The 21296-nt window shown below is 41.1% G+C and overlaps 2 protein-coding genes across 5 annotated transcripts in view; one reads left to right on the top strand and one right to left on the bottom strand.

Moving 5' to 3' along the window:
* Nucleotides 1-5835, top strand: part of TOMM70 (translocase of outer mitochondrial membrane 70) — a gene marked incomplete at its 5' end in the record, with an annotated part of 41738 nt that extends 35903 nt beyond the window's left edge. For 3 of the 4 annotated variants that reach the window (XM_082221007.1, XM_082221008.1, XM_082221010.1), the window contains one exon: nt 1175-4325. In XM_082221007.1, the coding sequence (XP_082077133.1) occupies nt 1175-1328 (154 nt within the window). In that variant the 3' untranslated portion in view covers nt 1329-4325. Of the gene's footprint in view, nt 1-1174; nt 4326-5584 lie in introns of those variants that run through there. The other variant, XM_082221009.1, reaches the window with a different exon arrangement.
* A 574-nt stretch (nt 5836-6409) lies between these two features.
* Nucleotides 6410-19535, bottom strand: NIT2 (nitrilase family member 2; the record flags this gene model as incomplete). The annotated part of the gene is made up of 11 exons (XM_082221036.1): nt 6410-7031; nt 7415-8498; nt 9712-9767; nt 10714-10812; nt 11099-11177; nt 13109-13183; nt 13477-13570; nt 14411-14499; nt 14632-14752; nt 17524-17642; nt 19436-19535. The coding sequence occupies 10 exons, from the start codon at nt 19533-19535 to the stop codon at nt 8407-8409; spliced, it is 924 nt and encodes a 307-aa protein (XP_082077162.1). The 3' UTR covers nt 6410-7031; nt 7415-8406.
* Nucleotides 19536-21296: the final 1761 nt, after the last annotated feature.

Genomic DNA, 21296 nt, shown 5'->3' with positions numbered 1-21296 from the left:
CTGAATTCGATGGAACTTACGCTAGGGATTGCAGCCTTAGAGTTAAGATTGCTCATAGCATATAGGTCTGGATGTGGGCCCCAGCAGATGTTGCCCAAACTGCAAAAAGTGTTGTAGGCAATGCAGGAATTACGGAAGCAGAGTCATAGCTACATACATACATACATACATACATACATACATACATACATATGTACATACACCATTTTATTTGTATGCTGCCTTTCCATAGTATAAACTATGCTCAAGGTGGCTTACAGCATAAACAACATTACATAATTACAAGCCTAACAAAAGTAGTCATAAACAGTAAATAAAACATCAAAGAGTACACAACCAAATTGAGTAATTTCCACATAAATTGCAAGATCTAAAATATAGATACAAAAATTGATAACAGCAACAACCCTCCCACAAACAAAACCCCCTAAACTATACCCCAGCCCAAGATTCTGTTCAGCAGCCCAAGCTTTTGTAGCTGGAGTCAGTCAGGGCCTTCCCTCCCAGGCCTGGTGGGGAAAGGTCTGCAGGACTTACAGCTAAGACTTTTGGCCACACAACAGCAATAAACAAACAACCTGCTCAAATTGTTTATCATATAAGTTGCACCTTTTGGGGGGCCATACTTCAGTATACCTTTACATTTTCCATAGGGTATCTAGTATTTTAGAGAAAGTTGTGAAAGCTGGCCAGAACCATCACATTAATTAGCATATTAAAGAATGAAGCTGTTGTTTGAGACATGGACATTCGGAGATCTTTGTGCATCCAGCATCTCAGAAATACTTTCTTCATAATGAATTTCTAAGGCCAGATAAACAGGGACACAGATTTCTGAATAATGCCTATTAGGAAGCTGAGAGAAAAATGACATATGGTAGTTAAAGGACACCAACAAAGCTGCAATTTTTTCTTCAATTGGAAAAACACACACATTCTTTTAACATCCACATGTAACTGCTAAGCTTTAACTTATAGTGTTTGATAAAGGGACTTGTATATCCATAACAATACTGGTGATTGCTAAGGAGGAAAGTTCAGCTTTCAGAATGCAGCTCTAACCCAGGCATTGTCCTTGGATTATTTTTAGTCTCTGGTTTCAGAATGGGCTTTTCTCTTGTCATATCAAGCTTTATTTCCTTTATATTAATGCAACCGTTCCCCTTTATTTCAGAGGCAATCTGGATAAAGCCATTGAAATGTTCAATAAAGCTATTAACCTAGCCAAATCTGAGATGGAAATGGCTCACCTCTACTCACTCTGTGATGCTGCCTATGCCCAGACAGAAGTTGCAAAGAAATATGGATTGAAACCACCAACATTGTAAAGAAAGAATTGGAGGGAAATGACCTTTTTAAAAGTAAAGCTGCCCCCTTCGACCTAGTCCTAAAGACACTGTTGCAGTGTGTTGAATGGTGGAAGTTAATCTGGGGTGGTTTTTGGGGGGTTGGTTTTTTTTTTTTTGGTTTTTTTTTGGTCCATGGTGTTGTAATTATCTGTTAAATGTTTAGGTGTTGCTGGAGTGGCTGTCCATCAGAGTAAGCAGTTTGTTCCCCCTGCAGCAAATAATTGTTAGAGGGAGGTTAAAAGAGTTGCAAGGGGATCAAATATTATTTTGGCCATGCAAATAAAAACCGTTTTGACTCATGTTTTGAGGGTGGATGTTGTGAATGACTGGCTCTATCTACAGGATGTTTTACTACTGCTTATTTTGTTGATTTTAAAAATTAATAAGTGCTGTGTAATTTTTTATATGCAATGAATCCCTCTGGCTTGATTTTATTTTTGCAAAGAACACATTATTTGCAAAGTTGTTGAATAGTAGGGATTTTTAAGGCAATTGTGGGTGAAGCTAAATCATTTCAACATAGTTATCATGTGCAGTTTTCTTTCTTCCCGTTTACAGTTTCTGCTTCATTTAATAGAACAGTGGCAGCTATACAGAAACTGAAGGTCTCAATCTGCTGTTCTAGTGCATGGTTTAGAGAACTACTTCAAAGATCTTTTGCAATTTACTAACTACCATTTATCAGTAGCCCTGTGTCCCCAAAAGCAACTTTTCCTTCCCCTTGTCTTAATTTTGAAAGTCACTAGAAAAAGCCTATTTGTCAAAACGTTTTTCAGGAGAGCAAAATTGTCTCTGTTAAGGACACTGCCAACACTGGTCTTGGATTCGTCAGGTTAGTATGCGTGCTAGAATTATTGTAGAAATAAGTATCAGACCTTGTTGGGGTGAAGTTTAGTTGAAAGGGTCCAACTGAATTCGAAACAGTAACTTAGGCTTCAAAAGATGCTTTGGGGCTTATGCTATGGCACAAAGCATCCATCTGCATTTTTGTTACTTTTTCAGCTCTATTTTAAGAGCTGTTTCTATTCGAGTACTTAGCAAATTGCACATACTGGGTTGGATCACCACTTTGCTCCCATCAGTAGAAACATCTCCTGAATGGGGTTTTGCCCAGAGGATTCTACTGTTGGTGAATTTCCTTCTCCTCCGGTACCACATTCCACACTTCAAGAGAATTATGAGTCCCTTTAGAAGAGTGGGAGATGATGCTAGAGGCTGTGGGGAGAGGAGGGAATCTGCAACAGTTGCCTCCCTGCACAGGTGAGATCTCTATTGGATTGAAAACCTCCTGGGAAGTCTGGATTCAATCTACTGTTCTCACTTGCCCTACTGTTCCTATGAGCTACTGAAGTGAACCCATAACTGTAATAGTACTATTTCAGATTTACAAAATTCATTGTATAGCACAGATGTGTTAAGATTGTATTCTGAGGTCAGTTAATTTTAGACTGCTTCCTAGGCCACACATTGTGAAAATGAGTTACACTACATTTTGCTGAAGAGTTCATTCTGTTAATGTAATAAATGAAGAAAATTGACAAGATTCGGTGATAATTTTAATCTTTCCATTATGTTCAGTTTAGAAAGTCAGCTGCTTACAAAAAAAAAAAAAGAGGAAGGAGACGAAGCATTTTTGAGTTCTTGAGTATTGAAGTATCCCTCTCATCTGTAATTGTATCATGTTTTTCAAAAGGGTTTTTATTTGCGTGGCTCTATGTACACTGACACTTCTGTTTCTGGAAAACAATTAAGAATTAAGCATGTGCTGTCTGATACTAGCATTCCAAATCATCACAGATTGTTTCCTGTTTTCAGGTATTTGAAACTGCACTGAGAATTACATTTGTTTGTTATTTTTTTGTAAATGACTTACACTTGTAAAGTCACCAAATAAATATTACATTCAAATATCTCTTATACATGTAAGATTTAGGGTATTGGTTTTAAAATTGCTTCCTAGGAAAATCAGCATACAAAAAAAGACAATCATGTGAATGTGCTGCTAACTTCTCTGCACAGAATAGTGAAACTTCGACTAACCATGTTTTATTTCCCCATTTTTTTGCTGGTGCAATGGGGTGTGACTTTTTTTAAAAAGGAACCTTATTGCTATAGAATTTACCTTTTAAAAATGGGTAGGGTAACTTAGCTAACAAGACAATTTATCCCAAGGGGCATGGAATCAGCCTAGCTTTTTAAATGGGCCTGCCTACCAGAGCTCACCATTCGGCCCAGCCACACACCCCTGCTCTACTTGAAGTCAGGTGTGGGGCTGGACTGAAAAAGTGCTTGTAGGCACTGCTGATCTGCTGACCAGTAGTGCCTGCAAAGCCACAGGGCTGTGCAAAATAGTGCTTTGAAAGGGGCTTCTGAAGATCTGACAATAGGCTGTTTAAAGGATGTGGGCTGCAATCCTAACCCTGCTAACCTGAATTCAGTAGGACTTCTAAGTAGATTTGGTTAGGATTGTGCTGTTAAGTTGCAAGAGCAGCTTAGGAAAGTGGTTGAAAACTAGACTCCATCAATAGTCACAGAGGATCTGGACAAGTAGGTCTCTGATTCCAAAATGATAAACAAAACAAATATGACCAATACACATCAGCAAATGTTTTTACTATTTATGGCAGGAAACCATACCCATACTGAACGTTGATCAGTCAGTCTATAAACAAATGTAATGATGGTATAGAACTGTCTGGTCTTGCTAACTTGGGAAGGGCTAGGTGAACACACAATCTTCTTTATGTGAAAAAGTATATACAACATGCTTTTAAGCAACATGGGTCTGAATTGTTTTGTACAGCATGTAGATATCTGAAATCTGCTCCAGGATCATGGTTATCCATGGGCATTGTCTGAAGGCTCTTAATGGAAGCTAAGCTACTCTGGGTCTTGTCAATGCCCTGATGGGACACAATTTGAGAACCCCATGTATGCAATCTTCAGTTTCATAGTGGAATAAATTATAACGAACAAGTTGTCTATTTTGTTGGAAATATAGGACTCTTAATGAATGAAAGCTTTGCATGTAACATGATACAGTAATGTATAAAAATGTAAAGGGAAAAGCACTTTTGGACTATCCTGGGATCAGTATTTTCAGATTAGGCATATTTTGATTTGTATTGCTAAGGAAATTCAGCTTCCTGAAGAAGGAAGACTATTTAAAAAACGATTTCTCACCCCACCCCCCCAAAAAATGTTACAAGAAAGTTCTAGGAAATATTTTTTTTTATTAATGAAATGTTAACAGGTTTCAGAAGCACAGCAGGCCATAGCCATAAAAATTTTAGACAACTGGAAGTGAATTTGGGGGAATATACCTAACACAACTATTTGTGGTGATTCTATTTAAATTGTAAATACGCGCGCGCGCACATGAATATAATTGTTGAGACTTCGAAATAACAAGCTGCTTTCCCACGTACAACTGGTGGTGTCCTTTGATTACTTGGGTATTTAACCAGATAACAAATGACAGGATGCCCATCCCTGGTGCTCACAGTTGATCTCTATCAAATTAGCATTGCTGAGAACTGGAAAATGGCTGCTCAGTTTTCATTGAAGGACTGGCTTTTCAGAACTGGATATTGCAACTATGTACACACTCCAGTTTTATCCAAGAGAGCAAACGAAAGACAAGCTGATGAACTTGTTGAAAACTAGGGCATAGTGGAATTCATTATCAGGCTTACTTCAGTCATTACATCTTGGTAACAAGATTACTGTAGTTTCTCTTATTTAGCTAGAGAATAAGAATTAATGCTGTCAGCAAAAAAGAAGAAAGATTAGGCATTATACCAGCTGTCAAGTTGGTATTTGAGCCATCAGCCTATTGTGTGGTCCATGCTACAGTGTGGAAATACAAACATTCCAAAATTTAAAGGTGTGATCTAGCCAAAGGTAAGAAGCATTTAACTGGCAAATTTAAATAAATTCTTGACTATCTCCCATTGAGATCAATTGCAATTTAATAGGCCTTATTTTAGCTGAATCGTAACTTGTGTGTAACCCTTTACCTGTAACAGCATTAGGTGAGGCTGGCTTTCAGGTAAGTGGGTACAGGATTATAGCCTTAATTTCTGTAAGGCCCCTCTCCCCTATGAGAATCTAATTTTTATTACATAGTACTAGAACTCCTGCGTTTCATATATGTAAAGGCTAACTTGAGAGCCCTATAAAACAGATTTTTCTGTTCTCCAGACGGGATTAAAATCTGTACTATACATACTGAGGGGTTTTTGCTTTTTTCAGTGAGAATGAGCAAGAAGAGGGGGATGCTGGAAAAGAACTATCATCAAGTCTAAGCTACTTGGAAAACAGCAGCTAGTATGACAGCTATTAAATCTCAAGTGGGGGTCCTGGGGTGATACTATATGTGCTTGTGCACAGTGGGCAGTTTACATTGTGGCTTTAAACGAAGGCATCATATACTGAATACATGGTGTGTGTGTTTTTTAAAAAAAATAAATTTCATTTCACTGTATGTGCCTTTTTGCTTTTTAAAAATGTAACAAACTTGGTATTCCATCAGAACGAAAAGCAGTTATTGGTTGTGGCAGCAATAATTCCACATTTCTACTGTTGGGCTGAGCACTTACAAACTTAAAGTATTTAAAACTTGTAAGTGTTATATTAAAGGAATCAAAATTCCTGTTTTGGTGGGTTATGAACCAGTGATCACTATTAAGAGTAGCATTCTCTGTTCATCTTTGCTTTCACTCACTCTATGAATTTGCCTGTGCTCCCAGCTGTACTAATTCTGACTGTCCAGATATTTTGCAGGATTGAAAGACTAGTAGATTTATTGTCCTTTATGTAGGTAAAATTTCCAACAGGTGTAGATTGTGGCAGATTTTTGTGACTTGCTGTTTGATGATGAGCAATGAACAGTGCACGGTGTCAGCAAACTTGGCCACAACTGAACGTCAGAATGCAGATAATCTCTATATATGTTCTGAATACATCATTGTTAAAACAGCCTAGGAAGTACCTATCCCTTGAAAAACTACGTTAATTCAATTCTTCATTGAGAGACAAGAGACAGTGTAGTTCATTACTTTAGGATTTGCAATGGAATGTTATCCACGTAAGTTGTAATTTTATTTATATTTTAAGAGTTGCACCTCCACCTTCAAAGGTTCCCAGGACAGATTTGGACTGTGTCATCACAACCACAAGGGTCAAGGACACCTTCACAGGAAGCTGTCTTATTTCAAAATCAGCCTACTGGTCTATCTAGCTCAGTAGCTGACACTAACTAGGGACCTTCTGTTTACAAAACATGTGCTTTATGACTTGACTACAGCACCCCTCCCTCCAGGAAAAGCCCCTGCCCCAAGGATGACTTATTCTAATAATTGGTTTTGGTTCTATAAATACACCCCCAAGCAAACAACACAGTATATGTCAGTGTCTTTTTGTTGCTGAAGCACTAGAAAATAAATGTTGGATGCAGCAGAGGCATGTAATCCTTGTGGCTTTGGTAGTTAACCACAGATGCTTGCAAACTCTTATATTTGGGAGATTTGCACAATTCAAAGCCACATTCCAGCCAGGCAAAAATATTTGAGTAGGCCATGACCTGGGGAGAAAGACATGGAAGGTTGCTTCTAGGTTCCAGGCCTGAGGTTCCCCAACCTAACATTTGTATGAACAAACAAGTGTTGTACTTAAATAAACCTGTTACAGATAGGTAGCCGTGTTGGTCTGCCATAGTCAAAATAAAAAAATTCCTTCCAGTAGCACCTTAAAGACCAACTAAGTTAGTTCTTGGTATGAGCTTTCGTGTGCATGCACACTCATGCACATACCAAGAACTAACTTAGTTGGTCTTTAAGGTGCTACTGGAAGGAATTTTTTTATTTTGACTATGGCAGACCAACACGGCTACCTATCTGTAACTGGAACCATGGAAGGCACCACATTGAGCCGCATGAAATGGAAGTCCATCAACCTCACCAGGTATCTGAAGAAGTGTGCATGCACACGAAAGCTCATACCAAGAACTAACTTAGTTGGTCTTTAAGGTGCTACTGGAAGGAATTTTTTTATTTTAAATAAACCTGTTATCTCATGGAAGAAGCAACTCAGCGCTCCACCACTAGTTACTCCTGGCACAGTTAGTTTCCTTGAACTGATGGACAATGCAGCCTAAAACAGGTAACGTCCCCTTTAACACAAATAAAGGAGTAATGCCCTTGGACTGGAGTGGGATAGAGCGCTGAACCTGCCGTGACATGAAACAACAGAATTCAGCTAATTGAGGGAATTGGAGAAGGGCGGGGAAAACTTTCAAGGACAGCTCAGAGCCTCTCTTTTCACTGAATGATGGTACAGCTTTTGCAAAATACTGTAAGGTCAAAATACATTGTCCCAAGTGTTGCTGCTAATAATCATCATAATACCCCGCCCATCTGGCTGGGTTTCCCCAGCTACTCTAGACAGCTCCCAGCAGAATAGTTGAAACACGATAAAACATCAAACATTAAAAACTTCCCTGAAGATGTCTTCTAAAAGCTGTGCAATTTTTTTATCACCTTGACATCTGATGGGAAGGCGTTCCACAGGGTGGGCATCACTACCGAGAAGGCCCTCTGCCTGGTTCCCTGTAACCACTTTTCACAGTGAGAGAACCAGCAGAAAACCGTCGGAGCTGGACCTCGGTGTCCAGGCTGAACAATGAGGGTAGAGACAGTACTTCAGGTATACAGGACTGAGGCACTTTATCAAAGCATAATAGTCAATCTTACCATTGCGCGTGCTCTCTCTCTATATGCATGCGCGCTTGATCTCTAAGGCACTGCTATGGTGATACACATATATTTCAATGCATTGTGAAGTGGCTTAAGCAAGTACCCTAATATAAAAACCTCAAATGAACCCCTCTCATTCAAAGCTTACCACTAGATTTTATATAGAATTTTTAATTTATAAATTGGCTTTCTTATCCTTACTAGATTTTTATCCGAAGGGCACTTCATTTTTTCTACATCATTTGACTAAAGATTTCGGAAAAGAAAGGTGATTTTTCTATACTGGTCCAAGTCGCTATACATCACACAAATTTCGATTCTACAGCATAAAGATCAGACCGCTTCTGAGAAAGAATGGGGATTTGCTGTCGAACTTCTGCAAGCCTCTTTAGGTCTGTAAACAGAAATAAGAAGGCCCATATTACCACCAATTCTCTGTCGCTGCTCCCCACACTGTCCTGAAGCCACTATAATTTAGCATTTTTCCAGTGTTATCAACAAAAAACTGCCCCACAACCCAGTTATTGCAGTATTTTTAGTACCCCAATGACATTTATCAGTGTAAGTTTGGGGAGATTTTGGATCACAGAAAAAAATGGTGTTTGTTCTAGATGAAGTATGCTTGACAAAACTAATACACCCACAGCCAGAAAGAACTTATCCAGAGGAGGTAGAATTGTTTTGTAAAGGGAACAATTGTCCCTGCATATTGAGCAAACAACACAATTTCTCTTCCTTAACTAAGCAATGTTTTTTTATTTTCAATTACAATAACAAAAACTAACTTTTAAAGTAAAATTGCTATGAAAATATTGTATGCCATCTAGAAAAAAACTACAGTATGTCAACTCAAAACTAAGGTTAACCTTAGTATATCTCACCCCTCTGATAAACCTGCCTGACAATGTCCTTGGTCCCCAAATTAGATTCTATGCTTTGTGCCAACCTATTGACACCCTATGCCCCCCATGTTTCCTGACCTTTCCCTGACCATTTTTTGATGGAAAAAGTCAAGTATTTTAGTATTCCAATGGTAACGTTCAATGCATTTCTTATGTGCTTTATTCCCTGGGTGGTCCCCCCCCCTTTCAGAAGGAAAACAGTAAGTGGCAACTGGCTGAAATTTGGAGATGTTGTGCGGGTGACAATGTCCTAGATTAGAAGGACTACCCTATATGTCTACTTATAAGTAAACTGCACAATGAAAAGTGTGCCTGGGTAAGTTTTTATCCCAGAAAACAAGATGAAAGTTAAATCCTTCATTTTCACATGCAAAATCAGTCACATCTTAGCGTGGCAGATCCAGTGGTAAATTTTAATTTACCATTGCATGAAAGACATGCAAAGTTATAATAATAATAATAATAATAATAATAATAATAATAATAATAATAATAATAATATCTTTATTGTCATTGCCCCCTTCGGGGACAACGAAATTACTTATTGAGCCTGCTTAGTGCTCTCACTCATAAATATCCTTGTGGGGGGTGGTTGTTTATTCCTATTTTATAGTCAAGGAACTGAATCGCGTCACTCTGTCCCAGTTTAATGCTACAGAAGAAGCCCATGCCATGGGAGGACAAAAAACACTACTGCGGACTCACCTATATCTGCATAGATAACAGTTTCCTCAGTGCCAGCTTTGGCTATGACCTCCCCCCTGAAAAAGAAAACAGAGCCATGACAGAAGCTCTCTGGGAGCTGGGAGGAAACGGTCAACAGAGCTGTGGTCTTTACCTTGTTACAGGTTAATTAACATATTTTAAAACTTTTTTTTTTTGCTTGTTTTGTATTTTATTTAAAATAAACACATTACAGTCATACCTCTTGTTACGTTTGCTTCATGATACGTTTTTTCAGGTTGCGTCCTGCGGCGACCCGGAAGTACCAGAAAGGGTTACTTCTAGGTTTCGCCGCTTGCGCATGCACAGACACACAAAATGACGTCACGTGCATGCGCAGAAGCAGCAAATTGTGACCTAGGCGTGCGAGACATGGGTTGCGTTCCTTTCAGGTTGTGAATGGGGCTCCGGAACGGATCCTGTTCGCAACCAGAGGTACCACTGTACACGCACCCCTTAAGAGCCACAGACTTCCTAAACCAAGGCCTTCAACTTCCATTTACTTCTTCAACCCTCCGAGCTCAAAGGTGGAATGGGAAAGAATTTCAAGGACAGGCTGATAGGAAATGGAAGTTCCTGACTCAGCCGTTTGATTCCCATCCAAACTAGATGCGAACAAGAAAAGAAGTAGGGCAAAGAATTCTGAAGCAGTAAGCTTTCAAGGTAATCCAGGTTTTGATCACCACCACAGGACTTCGGATCTAACGGTCCAAATGGACTTTTGAAAACGTATCACGTTCAGTGTTTCTCTCACGTATCCTTTCCTATTGGCCTTCCTAACATTTGCTGTTTCGAAGTTTTACTAAAATATTATAAAATATTATAGTACAAAATAGATTCTCAGCAAGGCTTTATCTGAATGAATTGGTCTGGCATTGTGCCACAAATTCAAAAACTTTGAACTAGAAACTGAGTCAGAAAACATGACATGCGATAGTACTGAATGCAAGACATGTTCAGAGTACACCCCATTTTCCTACTTACCATGGATTTACCACAGTGCTGTGTCCCCAGGCTACATAAGACGCCTTCTCATCCCTGGCAGGAGATGCCGTTGCCACATAGACTTGGTTATCGACAGCTCTGCATGAAAAGGAATAAAAGGCTTCAGTATGAATCTTTGTGCACTGGAGAAAATGCAGCAGATGAATGGATCAAGCTTGAAGTTCTATTTTGCTATGCATGCATTCACCTTCCATATAACTGCTTCAGTGTAAGCAAGTACTGTATTGTTTTTAATTTAGTGAGGGAATCTCTAAATTGCTTTCCTATTTAAAAAGAACAGCACCCTCAGCAATGTAACGAGTGTCACTATTGAGCTATTTTTTGGACGTGCACTTGGGAGAAGGGATAATTTGCTGGCTCTCACCGTCCTCTTTGGAGCAGTTCCCAGTGGGCTGGCCCCGTTGTCAAGTTAAAAGCCCCTGGATACACCAAGAGCTGGCAACCTGGTTCAAAAGGAAGGAGATGGTGGCTGAGTTTATATTATTGTGAGAAAAAGGCATAGTCATGGAAAAGCAGCAGCAATCTCACCACAATGTTTTTTTGAGATGTTTCTCTTCCTTTGCTCAAGTCTTCTGGGTTATGCTTTGCTCTCCTCTGCCGCCACTGGTCATTCTGTTTAGCACATTTTTGTGTAACAAAAATGTATACACCGCTCAAGTGAGGTTTCAGTACAAAGTGGTTTACAGAAGCAAGAAAACAAAGCACTGACCTTATCAGTACAAGACAGTTAAACCCAGGTATTTTAAAACACCCAAAACTAATTAAAATCAACAATAATCTAAAAATTGATTAAAACACATGTATCATCCACATGTTTGGATGGGCTTGCCTAAACAAAGATGCTTTAAGCAAGCACTGGGAAGAGCAGAGCGAAGATACCTTCTTGATATCCATAGGCAGGGAACTCCAAAGTGTAGATGATGCCACACCAAAAGACTGATTTCTTACAAATGTGGCACCTGCAATTATTGTGTAGATTGAAGTGGCCAGGAGGGCATATAAAGGCGATCCCACAAGTTTCAGAAAATGCAACTTGCTCCAAGCCCACAAGATAGGCCAGGTTAGAATACCTAATAAATATCAGCTGTGTTGGAAATGTTCTCTGTATGAAGCTTATCATTGAAGTCACTGTCCAGAGATCCTTTCAGCAGCTATGGCTAGTCAGTGCCCAAATCAGTCTGGGGCCTTTTGGAAGAGCTACCTTGATGGCAGAAAGTGAGGAGGAATTAAAGAACCTTTTAATGTGAGTGAAAGAGGAGGGTGAAAAATATGGTCTGAAGCTCAACATAAAAAAAACTAAGATCATGGCCACTGGTTCCATCCTGGCAAATAGAAGGGGAAGAAATGGAGGCAGTGAGAAATTTTACTTTCTTGGGTTCCATGATCACTGCAGATGGTGACAGCAGTCACAAAATTAAAAGACGCCTGCTTCTTGGGAGAAAAGCAATGACAAACCTAGACAGCATCTTAAAAAGCAGAGACATCACCTTGCCAACAAAGGTCCGTATAGTTAAAGCTATGGTTTTCCCAGTAGTGATGTATGGAAGTGAGAGCTGGACCATAAAGAAGGCTGATTGCCGAAGAATTGATGCTTTTGAATTGTGGTGCTGGAGGAGACTCTTGAGAGTCCCATGGACTGCAAGAAGATCAAACCTATCCATTCTTAAGGAAATCAGCCCTGAGTGCTCACTGGAAGGACAGATCGTGAAGCTGAGGCTCCAATACTTTGGTCACCTCATAAGAAGAGAAGACTCCCTGGAAAAGACCCTTATGTTGGGAAAGATTGAGGGCACAAGGAGAAGGGGACGACAGAGGACGAGATGGTTGGATAGTGTTCTCGAAGTTATCAACATGAGTCTGACCAAACTGCGGGAGGCAGTGGAAGACGAGTGCCTGGCGTGCTCTGCTCCATGGGGTCACGAAGAGTCAGACATGACTAAATGACTAAACAACAACAACAACAACGCCACTCAACCAAGCCCCCTGCTGGCAGTAGAGTAGCAACTACAGGTACCATACTGAGTGTCTCATTGAAATCGACAGAAAGTGAAGAGAAAACATGAGTTTTCATTAAACAGGCGAACACTAACAGACTGATAAGAAGGTGTCCTCTTTGTTCAACGTCAATTATACAACTTTTAGTTGTTGCACCTTAATGGGGAACCTCCCTAACTAGACAAATAAATGCTTGCCTTTTGGGACAAGGAGATTCCCATAAGATCAATTATGAATACGCCAAATTGTAGCTTGGATGCAAGCACATTCTCCTTGCTGGTGTATGGAACTTTAGGATATGAAATTGGGTGTTTGACAAGGAATCATCGTACCCTTCTCCCCCACCACAAATTCATTCAAATCAGCAGGATATCCTCACCTTTCTGTGTGTAGATTTGAGCAAGCTCAGCAAAGCGGAGGTCGTAACAGATCCCAAGACCTATCTTGCAATAAGCTGTTCCAAAACATTAAAAACATGCCAGATATGTCACTGCCTTGGGAAGTCCAAGCAGAAAGCTCAGTCTATAAATGCTTACCTCTCTCGTTCTCTCTCTCTCTCTCTTTCACACACACACACTTAATACTTCCTTATTAAAAATATGGCTGAGAAGATCCCTTACACAATGAAAAGACAAACTCTCAGTCTACATACAGAAGCTAACAGCACAGCCATTTCTTGACCACACATGAGCCACAATACATCCTGAAGTGAATTGCTATTCAGTAGAATGAAGATGCTTTACTTACGTGTATCAATCACAGATAATGTGGCACCGGGACTCAGCGTTTCTGATTCCTGAAACCGGATTTTCCCAGGAACATTAATGTCAAACAAATGAATCTGTTTTCAAAATAAAAAAGGCGTGTTGCTTACAAATTATTCCACATTAATTGTGCATTCTCTATATGCCCTCTATCATATATATTTATATATATCACAAATATATATCACAAAAGGCAATTCTACGCTCTGCATATATCTTCTAAATCACTTCAGTTTTCCAGAACACCTTGTAGTGCTCTCAATTGAGAAGTGTATACAAGGGAATCCCCACCTTCGAAGAGGTTCCATTCCAGGCCGCTGTGTTCATCACCAGGACAAGCGCAAGTGGGGGGGGAATTCCCCCACCCCCTTTGGGTGCCATTTTCAACATGTGTGTCAGCAGCAGCATGCATACTGAATGCGTGCAAGTGGGGAAGACGCCTGTACTGGGCTGGATCCAGATTTGCTTTTCTGCCCATAGCAATGTATAGCCCAAAGATAAACTACTGCAATTTAACTTGCAACTTATGGAACTACGGTGAGAATGTCAGTGTGGTGCAGCAATTAATGTGCCATCTTAGATGTAAGAAACCTAGATCTAAATGTGTTGTGACTCCATTCTAATCTTGGCAGAAAGTGCAGGATGCAAATGTAACAAACTATTCTTCAATGCCACCAAGTATTCTAAATACATGGCCACCAGGCTTCTCTCAGGTGCTGGATGAATTTTAAAAAGTTATACCAAACAAGCCACAATATATGTATATATTTAAAATGAGTCATAGCTGAATCAGAAACCTGCAGGTACTGTAGCATGTGGAGGCAAAACATGTTTTGTTTTAACCATAATGTACGCATTATACAAATAATAGTGGGTTTCCTTTACATCGAAACATGGCAATATCTATCATATTTTACCTTTCGGTACTTGGTTATCATAGCACCATCTGGACCAAAGCTAGTGCATGTATTATACAGCTTCCCAGCATCCTCTTCTGGAATAGATCCTTTCATTAAAGAGAAGAAAATTTTTATGACTTAGGCAAATATTCAAACACAATGCTTGTTCTAATCTTACACCTGTATTTAGGACAAGCAAAACTGTAACACTCATCACAATCGCCAATATGGCAATTTACCTCCAATCAGATAAACGCCACACTCCTTTGCAATTTCCGAGAGCTTCTGTGTGGACTCGCCAGGAATTTTCTCCGCATAGTCTGGAAAATATTTTGTGCCATAGGGAGAATTGAAGCATTCCTAAAATTGAAAGCAAAATGAAACAGACATCTGTGTAGCATATTCAGAATGCAAGCCCTACGTACACTTGCCTGAGAGCAAGTTCCACTGAACTGAGTGGGGCCTGCTTCTGAGTAAATATGCCTATGACAGCCCTCTGAGCAGATTTTTAAAGTAATCTGTAGAAATGTGGCTCTACAAACTACTTCTTCTTGACAAAGCCGAAACATGGATGAACTTCCAATACTGGAATTGTTTACAGAATAAAACATAGCTCTGAATTTCTATGCAAGCACACACAATGTATCTTTAAACGTGAGATGCAGTCCTCTTACATTTGACTTGGTTACGTCAGGCAGCTCCTTTGGAAAATGCTTAGGCTTCATGATGGGTCAAGCTACAGGAGGATTTGGGAAATGGGTGGGGGCTGAGCAAAGGCAGTGTCAAAGACTTCATGGTGGGTTAAATGAGGATTTGAATTTAAGTAAGAGAGGTGCTAAGGGACGCGGGTGGCGCTGTGGGTTAAACCACAGAGCCTAGGACTTGCCGATCAGAAGGTCGGTGGTTCGAATTCCCGTGACGGGGTGAGCTCCCATTGCTCGGTCCCTGCTCCTGCCAACCTAGCAGTTCAAAGCACATCAAAGTGCAAGTAGATAAATAGGTACCACTCCGGCGGGAACGTAAACGGCGTATCTGTGCGCTGCTCTGGTTCGCCAGAAGCGGCTAAGTCATGCTGGCCACATGACCCGGAAGCTGTACGCTGGCTCCCTCGGCCAATAAAGCGAGATGAGCGCCGCAACCCCAGAGTCGGTCACAACTGGACCTAATGGTCAGGGGTCCCTTTACCTTTAAGAGAGGTGCTACCGCACAAGTGTTCTGACAGGTAGTTTCAAGAATACAGGGCAGCAAAGGAGAAATGGTGGAGTCTTTTGCATGAGCAGAAGACCTTTGGATGTTGGTGGGAGTACAGAAGTAAAGATCACAGGCCAGGATATAATAACTAAGATATATGTTATGGCAAGGCCACAGAAGCAGGCAGAGGTGTAGTGGTCCTAATCATAATATTATTGAATAGTCTTAGAAGATTGTATAATCTTAGAACGGGGTATGGCTGTGACTATCACGAAGGGACCATGCACATCTGAATTTGCCTCAACACTACTGGGAGTTGGTAAAGAGAGTCTGTGCTGGGTCTGGGAGTGAACAAGAAGTCAGTGTACTGTGGGCCCCAACAAAAGACATGGCGATAACAATGCCAGATTCACCACAGAACCTGGGCCACGGTCTACTTCCTCAGAGAAATCAGAAGGATGCATTACAGTGGTATCTTGGGTTACAAACACCTCAGGTTACAGACTCCACTAACCTGGAAGTAGTACCTCAGGTTAAGAACCTTGCCCCAGGATGAGAACGGAAATTGCGCAGCAGCAGAAGGCCCCATTAGCTAAAGTGCTACCTCAGATTAAGAACGGTTTCAGGTTAAGAACGGATCTCCGGAACGAATTAAGTACTTAACCCGAGGCACCACTGTATTTGGATTAAATCTGAAACAAGAGCTGCTTTCGCTCTCACCAGGCAGATACGGTCATAGCTACCTCCATAATCTGGAATATCAAGGCCCAAGTTAATCAAGTTTCTTTACCTCTTCACTTTGCTTCCTGGCTCACTGAGAAGCCAATGACTGTGGAATAAAGGCTATTTAAAGCTGCTACGCAAAGGGAGAAATTGGTGAACACAGATATTCCGCATTCTTCAAGATTCATAAAATGCTTGGCACATTCAAACATGATAATTTCACAAGTAATGTATATGTCTTCACTTTAAGTGGCTCAGGAAGAGAACAGCAAAGACCATTTTGAACGTCCGTTGTTTACACTACAGCTAATATGGGAATATTTATTTGACATCGGAATATCCATTAGCAGGACGGGAAACATCCTACACTTTAAACGTTCTGGCTGGTTTATTAAGAACTTTGCACTGTTGGGGCTGCATACAAGGCAGCAGAAGGTTAATGACCAACTCAGAAGGTTAATGACCAACTCAGGCAAGAGAACTCTGTGGGCAAAGAGGATCAACCCAACAGGAAAGGAACCATTGCCCCAGTTAAGATTGCTGCTGCACAAAGCCAGAAAATGTTGTTTTCAAAAAAGCACATTTAGTGTAATCACTTGTGTGTCAAAGGTAGTAAAGCAAAATAATAATAATAATAATTTATTTATACCCCACCCATCTGGCTGGGCTTCCCTAGCCACTCTGGGCGGCTTCCAACAAAATATAAAAGTACCATAATGCATCATACATGGAAGAATAAAACAAAACAAAGGTGAGATATAAACGTAATAAATAAATATTGTAATAAATAAAAATCAGTGTCTTCGCTGATGTCTCTTCACAACCAGCTATAGCTCTATTACAATTATATTATTGCTCAATTTAAAATCACCTTTCTCTCCTCTGTGGAATTACAGGCTACTGTTACACATTTTAGAAATGGTTTTTAATCTTGTATTTGGCATTTCAGAAACAGTTTTTTATATTTTGCCATCGTGGGAAATCTGTTGAAGGCAGGCTACAAATAACCTAAAAACAAAACCAAACCCAGAAATGCAAACAAGACAGTTTTAGCTGTCATATCCAAAATGCACAGAACTAAGAACAGCTTACACTTACACGTTATTTCAAACCCTGCTGAAGGAAACTCGCAGTACCAGGGAGGAAGACTGAAACTCTGTGAATAATAAACAGTAAACAAGTCTGAAGGTTTTGTAGGAAACAGGAAAAGTACTCACTGGGAGAACCACAAGTTTTGCTCCTTGTTGTGCTGCAGACCTCACAAGACCACAGGTTCGGTTCAGGTTCTCAGTTTTGGCAGCAGATACGTGAAGCTGGATGAGAGCAATACGGAAATCTAACAAGCAAGAAGGCAGATAATGAAATAGTGGGAAAGACCCCAGAAAACACTCCTAAATTTATAATTTAAAAAACCCCCAAAATTAATATTGTACCTGCAGTGCTCCAAATGCTAGACAACCTGCTAGATAATTCATGGATTATGACAGAAATTCTGACAAGGATGTGATGCTTGTGGGGGGGGGCGGAGTCGAGATGGATAAAAAATGCAGGGAAAAGCCATTCTGGGCTGATATTGGCAGGGGCCAAGCCACTGCAATTGCCCTCTCCAATGGTTTGACTTTACCCCCCCCCATGGCACCTCTTCCATTGTCTCTCAAGACAGACAGATGCCAACAACATTTCAAACTGTTGTGACCTTAAGGTGGTTAAGTAATACAGTGGTACCTCGGGTTAAGTACTTAATTCGTTCCAGGGCTCCATTCTTAACCTGAAACTGTACTTAACCTGAAGCACCACTTTAGCTAATGGGGCCTCCTGCTGCTGCCGCGCCACCAGAGCATGATTTCTGTTCTCATCCTGAAGCAAAGTTCTTAACCCGAGGTACTATTTCTGGGTTAGCGGAGTCTGTAACCTGAAGCGAATGTAACCTGAAGTGTATGTAACCCGAGGTACCACTGTATATTAATAATGATGATAATGATGATGTCTCTCATGTGGGCAAGTTAGAGAGCAGCCTTTTATTCCTGCACAGCCCCAGAGCTTTCCAAATTTACCAGAAGTCAAAGAAACTCCAAAACAGAGTCCTTTAAACTTACTGGAAAATTGCCAACAAAACTTGGACAGTAGCAGAAATGTTTGCCTCCCTCTAGTTAAAGGGGAAAGGGAAGCGGTAACAAGGGTCAATTTAATTTTAAATCTTTTGTGGGGTAAGCATGCGTAGCACAAACTTCGCAGGCACCCAGAGAGATTTCTAACAGCGCAATCCTCTGTATATTTATGGAGAAGACAGTCTAACTGTGTGGGCTTATTCGCTAGCAGCGTTAAGGATGGCAACGTGAGGCTATGGACCCCTAAACTGGGGAAATCGCAATAAACTCAGGCTTACTAGTAGACAGAAATATAAAGGATGAAACTGTAAAGTGTGACACAGTTATTGTTGCCATTCGTTTTAGGACAACCATCCCAGGTCACACCAGAATCACTTGAAACCCTGTTCTGGTTTCAAACCATAGGTCCACTGGTTTAGAATGGAATTTCTTCACTGGCATGGCTAAATATTCAAAACGTGTATTCCCTCCTAATTCCTGCAGAAAGGAGGGCAAGTATTTACGGGGCGGGGGTGGGGTGGGGTGGATAAATCAGCCTTGGATAAGAATCCACTAAGGAGATAACAGACTTGGGCTTGCAATCCCCTTGCCCCACGGAACTCATTGAGACTTACTTCGCAGTAGCCTGGCATAGGATTTCAGGCACTTTTATTATAACTACGCTGAAAATCGCCCCGAAATGCCACGTATAACATCTACTGGGGGTGGGGTGGGGAGGCTGAGCGGCTCCTACAAAAAAAACCGCACAGCGGCGATTATGGATAGAATGAGCATCTCAGGGTGCAGTTCCAAATGCACGCTTCCTTCTGAACAGAGACGTGCACAAGCTAGATCAGTGCAAAGCAGCAGGAAAGAGCAACCTTGTTTTCCTAGGGAACTCCCTCTGCTCTCCCACTAGCAAAGCGGGTGTGTGTGTCTCTGTTTAACTGCCAGCCCAGATCATTTTGCATTTTGCACCGGAAATTAAGAGCCCCTAACGAAGCCCAAGGGTCCCCCCCCCCCCGGCAGGAAAGTCACTCACTGGCCATGACGCCTTTCGCCAGCTGCATAACCGCGAAGGTTCTTCCGCGCCCCAGCAAACGCACATTCTCCGAGGGGGGCGCGCTTGGAGCACAGCCCATGCTCCGTAGGAGCGAAGGGTTGCTGGGAAATGTAGTTCCGTTAACTGCCGGACCGGACCCAATGCGCTCTCTGCTAAAGCATCATAGGAGTGGATTAAAAGAGAATATTAAGGTTGCTTGCAAGAGCGGTGGCGCATAAAGGAGGCGGGTACATTTATATACATATACATATACGTATAGAAATGTATAGAAATAAATTCACACACACACGTATAGAAATAAATTCACACACACACACACACACATGTATATGTGAGTATATATATATGTGTGTGTGTGTGTGTGTGTGTGTATATATATATATATATATATATATGCTTTCGTAGATTTTCACGGGTACAGGAATGCAGGTTTTGGTGTCTTCGGGTGTCTTCCCGTGTAAGAGTCGGGGTGTCTGGGCGACGTTTCGACGAGGTCTCACTCGTCATCTTCAGGCTGGTGCTTTCGGCTTCTTGTTACCGGAACAGAGCCAATATATATATATATATATAGGGTTCATACACACACACATGTATATGTGAGTATATATGTATGTGTGTGTGTGTGTGTGTGTGTGTGTATACACACACACACACACACACACATATACATACACACACACATATATACACACATACAGTGGTACCTCGGGTTACATACGCTTCAAGTTACATACACTTCAGGTTAAAGACTCCGCTAACCCAGAAATATTACCTCGGGTTAAGAACTTTGCTTCAGGATGAGAACAGAAATCATGCAACGGCAGCAGGAGGCCCCATTAGCTAAAGTGGTGCTTCAGGTTAAGAACAGACCTCCAGAATGAATTAAATTCTTAACCCGAGGTACCACTGTATATATATTCCCCACTCAACCCTGTCAGGGCTCTTGTACTCTTAAGAGATAGATGAGATGTCCAAAAGCATGGGTATCCTCATGAAACAAAAAGTTTTTTGTCCCAGCCGTGCTTCAGTGTATCTGAAGAAGTGTGCATGCACATGAAAGCTTATACCCAGAACAAACTTAGTTGGTCTCTAAGGTGCTACTGGACAATTTTTTAATTGGGAAAAATATACTCTCACTGAGCTTCAGCTTAACCTGCAGCCGTAAGAGGCAAGACGGCCTCTGAAAAGGTGGCAACCACAGCTGTCCCGTCACTATATTCAGTTTAAGTTTTATTATTAGCTCTTCAAATCTTCCCAACAGTAGGCAAACTAAAGGCACTGGAGAATTAGGCTATTATCCGGAGGAGGAGGAAACCAAACACGCAGTACCAAAGGCAGCCGTTTGATCACACCAGTTAGCAGGCAATCAGGTTTAGATCACTGAAATGAAGAAACCTACAGGAAAAGGCACTCCAGATGTTGTTGGACTACACTTCCCTTCACCCCAGACCCTTGGCTACGCTGGCGGGGGCTGATGAGAGTTGTAGGAGGGTCAAAGGCAAATAGCCAACGCTGCCTTCAAGGAATAGAATGAGGTCAGGTTGTTTCCGATTATTATCTGGGCAACTGGCAACCACTTGCTGTGCCAGTTTATGCATGCATCAATACCATGTCTCATTCTGTTCCACTGGACTGGTTCCTACTGTTCAAAAGATTGCAGCCTTAAATCTCTCTCTTGAGGTGTTACGAGGAACTCTTGGGCCAAGGTGAGCATGCATTGTGTTGCTTGTTTGGTCCAATTCTTGTTCCTAGGGTGAAAAGCACAGTATTTCTGGCTATGTTGGGAAAATGCAATGATCGGTCTAGTGATTCAGGCACCTGCACACGTTTAGTAAAGAAT

The sequence above is a fragment of the Podarcis vaucheri genome, assembly GCF_965113315.1.
Source record: "Podarcis vaucheri genome assembly, chromosome: 4".
Taxonomy (NCBI): Eukaryota; Metazoa; Chordata; class Lepidosauria; order Squamata; family Lacertidae; genus Podarcis; species Podarcis vaucheri.
This window is presented reverse-complemented; position numbering and strand designations above follow the sequence as displayed.